The sequence below is a fragment of the Fulmarus glacialis genome, unplaced genomic scaffold, assembly GCF_000690835.1.
Source record: "Fulmarus glacialis isolate BGI_N327 unplaced genomic scaffold, ASM69083v1 scaffold39353, whole genome shotgun sequence".
Lineage (NCBI taxonomy): Eukaryota > Metazoa > Chordata > Aves > Procellariiformes > Procellariidae > Fulmarus > Fulmarus glacialis.
The window spans coordinates 47,770-54,906 of NW_009203063.1; the positions used below are offsets into that span (position 1 = coordinate 47,770).

Here is a 7,137-nt window from a genome sequence, read left to right on the forward strand (position 1 = left end):
TCCCTAAATTTCATTGCTTCTTCTGGGAAAATTTTCTCCCTGAGGAAGAAATCCAGGAGTGCTACTTCTGTACACTAAAGTATATTTTGCCTTTCTCTAATCAATAAAATCTTAAATGCAAATCTCCCTGTTAGAGATGTGCCCAGCTGAGTATTTTATGTTAGCCTCTTGTTCTCCTCTTACAGAGGACAGAGAGAATTCCTATAAAAGGGAAGCCATACCTTGTTGCTAATAGTAATGCAAAATCAAAAACAGCTGCTGAGACATGTTTGGATTATCTGTAATATTAAGGAGAAAATAGAAGGGGTTTTTAGCACATTCCTTGGGAGGAACTAATGAGTTAAAAGAACTTGTTACACCAGGCAAGGACTCTTGTTGTGCTCCTTTCCCTAATATCTGAAAATAACACTATGGTACTGTATTTATGCTCACTGCATCATGCAAAGTAGGGAAGGACGGTTATTTCCCTTTCATCAATGGGGAAATGAAATGCGCAGAGGAATAGCTTTGCCAAAGGACTTCAGTGCTTACAGCTGGATTCAGGCACCCACAGGAGGATCTAGGCAGGTCAATGTCTAAAATCTGCATTCTCAAAGCTTCTGCTTTCCTGCTCCCTACCCACACATGCACGTCAACTTAAATAGTTGTGTTCCCAAGGTATCTCAAGATCCGCTTCTGGGCATGTCCAAAAGCACCTTTGTCCTGATGGGGATTGTGTGATCTGTCTGAACAGCATTCCCAAATGAGGCATTCTTCTCCCTAAGCCTCCCAAGGATCCCAGACTTGCAGGCATGTTCAGCACATGTCTACCTGTTTTGCACAAAATGTGGTGGGAGATTTGAATCTAAGCAACAGCAGAGCCTGGACTTGTGCCCAGTTTGTAAACAAAAGGTCTTATAGCAATGTTTTGGCAAACCTTTGCCTTCACAGATAGACAGCTGGGGAGAAGCTCAGCCCTGGGAGCTGACTTTCCAGTGTTATTAATTCTCTCAAAATGTCCCACTGCTTCTAACACTGCCCAGAAGGGATGGGGGAGTAGGCTAATTACATGTTGGCTCTTATTTTCACCTCAGCCCCCTTCTCTCTAGCATCCGCTATTAATAGACTTGCTTGACTTTTGCTATTACCTGATCTTATTTGTATTTACTTACAACATGACAAAAAAGGAACTATTTGGGTTGAAATTTTCCAAGGGTGGCGTCTGCCTCAGGCAAAGGCGAAATAAAAAAGCTAATTCAAGTCATCATTGTTTCTGAGTAGAAAGCCAGGCAAAAATGCAGTTTTAATAAGTAATAAAACCCTTCCCTTACCATCCTTCCTCACCCCGTCCTATCACCTACCCTCATGCTGCATAGCAGCAACTTGGCTGGTGGTTGCAGCACCACGTGGCTGGTGGTTATTTCAAAGCTGTACTTATCACTATCACGTACATCGCCTCTTCCACCCCCACAAACAATCTGCCCAAACTTAACCACATGAAAAGCATTTCAGAAATCACCATTCACTCATTCTTATTAGAGCCCTTCTCAAGCCTAACAAACAAACTCACATGCTCAAGTTCCTTTCTGTATTGAGTGTTTTCAGACTGCTGGCTAGGATCATCCTTGCAATTGCAGCTTCCAGCATCCAAATCAAGAAGTAGGAACCCTCTCAAAGTGAGCTCACGTTTTATGCTTTCTTTAGCTTATGAAGTTCTCCTTTCTTTCTGATGTCAGATGCTTGGTCCTTGTCTTCCTACCATCTGGATTTGAGGGATGGGCACTCACCTCTCCTGCTCTGTGACTCAGGAGTCCTGCTGTTCTGGTGTTGTGACAGACCTGGGGCAGTTCATTTAATATCTAGGTATCCTTCACCAATCAAAAGGAAGTAACACACCTCAACTTAGAAAGATGCTAAGAGGTTACACTTCAAAACTGCTGTGGGGATGTCAGATGCTCAAAGTGTAAGACCAAAGCACCTTCAGAGTCAGAGCAATACTGAGGTGGTAGATGGAGGAAAACAAGAGGGAAATAGCTGGCTGGGGTTCGAGTTGTTCACTACATGGCTTCTTCCCAGATCAGATAACTACGTTTAAGTATGAAAAATCAATGCTTGCTTTTTCCTCTGCCTCTTGGATTTACTGCCTGTCGCTGCTGCTACTCCTGGCATTGCCTGTCAGTGGCTGAATGGAGCTGATGCGACTCTCACTCATGACACCATTGTCCCAGGAGGGCAAACAAGTGCCATGAAAACACACCAGTGTTCGTCTCCGTGTTCCTGCTACAGGGCCTTGGAAATGTCTAGCCAAGTTTATCTTATAGCCGTAAAGGCTGGAATGAGTCACTTCAGAAACGTAAATATTGGAAAACCTGTCAGTGTCCTCTCCATACCTTAACTGCAAAGAAACGCCTCTGAGCAGTGGGCAATGGCTTTTTCAAGCTTCCACCTTGAAGTGCTGCAAACCTGGGAAGTGGAATGGGTTAACTGAACTGGCAGAGGCTTTTGTAATCTTTCAGTAACTATTGATATATTAAAAAGGAAGAGCTGGAACACAAAAAAAAACAAGTAAAAGATAACCTTCATTGTTTGGACTTTCCTACCCATAATTTAAACCAGCTGCAGGAGGGACAGGGAAGTTCTGGTTTGGATATTCCTCAGGCTTACAACATCAAGGAGGCACTATGTCAGGAAAACCATCACAAGAGCATTTTACACTGAAAGTTTTACCTTGGAGAGTGACAGGAGAGAGTGGTGAGAGCTGTATGCTATTTATTGTACTACAGAGGTAAAAACAGGCCTCGATCCCTCCAGCTCTCTGAGGGAGCCTTTTGTAAAGCTCAAAGGTAACCTGGGACCAGTAGAGTTTGAAAAGGTTTTTCAGAATAATAATAAAAACCCCCTCATCTTTCCAGCCCACATTCACTTGTCAACAGCCAAAGGGTTTTGAATATAGCACCTTCCTTAGGGGAATGAGAAAATTAAAGAACAGCCCAGAAATGTCAGCAAGTTGGTGAAAGGCAAGACTGAGAAGCTGAAACAGGAATAGAGTAGACCTGAGCAAGTAGAAATAGAGAAGAAAGTTTAATAAATAAAAGAAAAACTGCTTTACTTGATCTGTCCGTTCTCAGTGTAGGTGGTCCTATAAAACCCAACCAGGGAACCATTCAGCCAGCCTTGAAACTTCAGGGTGAGTATATAGGGATCACTTTCATCAGTGACAGAGAGCTCTGCTTCTGCCTTCATCACTATGTACTCTTGTGGCTTGTACCCAAAGCAGTCATTCAGAGCAATCTGCTGTCCTGAGGATTTCCGGAGTGTGGGCATTTCTGTAATCTTCGTCTCTCGCAGGTGGAGCCACAGGTAGCTGGTAGATTTTTCCAAAGCGATAGAAATACTGACTGTCCCAGTATAAATGTCTGTCTCCATTTCAGGCTTCATTTCCAGATCATAGTGGACAGGCTTGACATAAGTGGGTAGCCTAAAATGTCTCCAGTCTCCAGTATCATCATTTTTAGGAGGACAGGGACCCAAATCCACTGGGGGAGGAGAGTTTGTTGGCTGATCTGTTTCCTCTGAAGGTTGCTGAGATTTAGGTCTGCTCAATCCCACGCCAAGCCCCACGGCAAGACCTACAACGACCACGACGCCACAGATGACAGCCACATGCTTTGTCTTCATGCAGTACCTCTTGGACTTCTCATCCTCAAAATCCATGCCCTCCATCTCTGCTCCAGGGTCTGTTCTCAGGGCAAAATATTAACCGTAAAAAAACTTATTAGTCACTTCAGCACTTGCATTCAGTAAACTCAGCAGACTTGGTTTGTATTTTAATTGTGTAGCTATAGCTGTTCTCTGCCCGTCTCCCCCACCTCGCTTTCCACGAGACGCTCAATTAATTAAAGACAACATGCATTTGGAGGAAATGTGAATGATCAAAAGGAGTGCAGCTGGGCTGGGAGACGGAGAGAACCGACACAGAAGAACATTGTTCCTGCCGTGCTCCCCTTACAAGCAGCGCAACCCCACCCCCAGCCCCTCCTGCTCTGGCCTGAGTTAAATATAAAACAGCGCTATGTTAATCAGCAGTTAGGAGATGATCAGATGCCAAAGCTCTGTCAGCAGCTTTCAGATAGAGTTTGCAGATAGAGGTGTAACTGCTCCAAACCCTCAACCTTTGCCACTACCCCTTCCTTTTTTTCCCCTGCTACGTCTTGTTTGCGTTTTTGAGGTTTGGGGTTTTTTTACTTTTTCCTCTTACTAGCAAAGACTTCCTTGAACTTCCACCCTATAGTTTGTGAAATGACATCTCCAAAGTCTCAAAAATCCAGCAAAAATCACATACATCTTTCAAGGCCTTTTCTACTGTTTCCCCTCTTTTCTAGGCTCATTTACCTTTGCCGAGTAATTCGAGGCAGTCACGGGCAGAAGACGCACAGTGGAACAATAAATTTTGATAACTGACTTCAAACTTTAAAACATGTCTAATTCCTCTCCCCCTCTCATAGGGCCAATTTTCCAGGAGATTGCTCATAACCATGCATGCAAGCTGGTAGCCTGGGATAGCATTGCCTTGTTGGCAATTACAGTGCTGCCTGTGTATCCTTGCTGTGGGGGACACTTCTAAATATGCAGTTATATGATTTATGTGCGAAAGATCTAATTTAGCATTTACTGCATGTCATCACAATGTGGCGCTTCGTCAAAAAAAATTAATTGAATAGAGCCTGATTCTGGTTGGGGGAACTTATTGTAAGGCCTTGCTAAGCCTGCAAGCAAGATGTTGCTAATGCAGTATGAAACTTGAGTACAGCAGTAGTCTTGACCTTGTTTGGTGCTGAACTAAAGGAAAACAGTGTAGAATAGAAACCTCAGTCCCCAGATCTCCTAACCTTTTGTGCTCCGCTTATGGAGCCCACTTGAGTAGAATTTTAATCAGGCACATCAGTTTGGCTTCATGCCTCCTGTTTTATTTTATTAGGAGATGGATTAACATCACTCTTCACATCACTTACAACTCTCTGACTACTTAGCCTCTTTTTTTTTGTCTTTTTGGAGATGGATGAAGTTTCACCTGGATGGGTTGACTTAGGCCCTAGAATCAGTCAACACATGCTCCAAGTGAGATGCACCGAATCAGGGAAGGAGTTTTTCCAGGATAGACTTCATCCAGTCTGTTTAGAAATGGATCTGCTCACAAGCTTTTAAAGTCTCCCTTTGAAATATCGCTAGCCACCATGGGGAACTTTAGCCACCTAATCTGCATCAGTACTCTGACAGCACACTACTATTTATATAGCATCTTGTTTTAAAGGCAAGGTTTTCCAACAGGAACCGAGAAAAGAAAAGGTCTTTTTTGCAGAGCATCAAGTTAACTCTTACTCAGATATTTTCAAAAGTGAAAAACCAATGCAAAAAAAAAAAAAAAAATCAAGTAGAAAGCTAAAAATCTGTTTCACATTATGTCTGGTTTTATTGTTTCCCATTTCTCTGCTGTGATCAAAACTAGATATGACATGGGAAACCAGTGCCCTTTAATGGATTGGGTAAGAATTTAACTTCTGGCAACAGAGCCAGCATTGAAGATCATGGTCTTAACATTTAAAACCATTTCAGCTTTTCTTTTGTTCTGATTGGACAGGACAAGGAAAAAGAGCAAGAATTGATTTTAAATAAGACATCTTAAGCCAGAGCAGGCCATAAGTGATGAGATAGTAAATGTGTCTTGATTTCAGGCATACTTTTTACATCACTTCCATTTTCATTCTCCTTAGCCATGAGGTTTTCTGTTACATTTTTAATCTGAAGATGAAAAATGCTGTTTGAGCTTATAGACTGCAGAGCAGGTTATTTACTGTAATTATGAAGAGACTTGCAGATTTCTTCACTGGTAACAATTACCTCCTTCAGGAAGAGCTAGAAAACATATGTGGATGAGCTGGTCCTAAACAGCAAAAACATATGTATTTCTTATCCTAAGCTTTAAAAACAACACTAGCAGTAAAAGCCATTACAAGTTAATGAGGAGTGACAAATGCTTGCTCAACAAGTAGCAGAGATTATTGGTGTCTTCTGCCAGTCAAGAGCAGTAGTGCAGTTATACGCAAGTTCTAGCATTGATCTTCCCTTTATAAAAACTGAGGTTCAAGCCTAGTTGCAGCCAAAAATAGGTTTAATATATTTCTGATAGTGGTAGTTATGAGCAGACTTATCCCTCCCATATGAGAAATGTGCTTTGTTCCTAGCTGACAGCACTAGCTCTAAGAAGCTGCCTAGCTGCCAATACTGCTAGGGACCAATAACCCAGTATACATATCCAAGACTAAGACAGAGCTCAAACTATTACTTCCTCTACACAGGAGCAATAAAGGAAGGCAGAGCTCCCAAAGGCAATCCCAGTGCTCTCCCTACTTTGCTGGCTCCAGGTAGAAAGGGGCAGGGAAGAGGATCTGCTTCCCCAGAGAGGAGAGCACCATGGCCTTCATCAACAAGGTATAGATACTTTCTCTACCCTCTCCCCATAGACATAAGATGATGAATCCCCATATGGAAGTGGAAGAAAGCTCACCCCAAGCTGCTCCAGCACAACCCACAAGCATGACTGCAGGCAAGTGCTGGCCAAGCTTGGAGGAGTTTAGAACAATCTTATCAGTCACCAGGACAATGCTAACACTTGCTATCATTTGTTTCGTGTTGATTTTTAATTGAAGCAATTTCACCTTAAGTTAGGATTTAGTTCTTAGTCTGCACCAGAATTACCACACTAGTTTAACCCTGCCCCTTGGCTATCTAAAATGGAGGGGGGTATGAGGTCACCCTGCTCTGTCATGACATTGCTGGTGCGGACATGTACGTGCCTGTAGGAGCAATATCCAGATATCTTTCCAGACAACTACCAGGAATATAAATGAATCCTAATTTTTATCCCCAAATTGTCAGCCATTTATTTCCAACATAATTTCCAATTTTAAGTTCGGAAAATGGAATAAAATTTCCGCAAGTGACAGCCAGGATCAGCACTAGCACTGGCCTGCTGTAGGAATTCAAGGAGAAGTCACATAGTCCCAGGAAATCCTTAATTGAAGCCGACAATGAGAAAAGAGCTGCTCTGGAAAGCATCAAAGACATGGAAATAAATGAAGTATATTAAAAAAAAAAGAA

At 42.5% G+C, this 7,137-nt stretch overlaps 1 protein-coding gene across 1 annotated transcript in view; it reads right to left on the reverse strand.

Annotated features, from left to right (window-relative positions):
- Positions 1 to 3,943, reverse strand: part of ENPEP (glutamyl aminopeptidase (aminopeptidase A)) — a 36,566-nt gene extending 32,623 nt beyond the window's left edge. Inside the window, exon 1 of the mRNA XM_009574508.1 lies at positions 3,089 to 3,943. Coding sequence (XP_009572803.1) covers positions 3,089 to 3,702 — 614 coding nt within the window. The 5' untranslated portion in view covers positions 3,703 to 3,943. The remainder of the gene's footprint in view (positions 1 to 3,088) is intronic.
- Between the last annotated feature and the right edge of the window lie 3,194 nt (positions 3,944 to 7,137).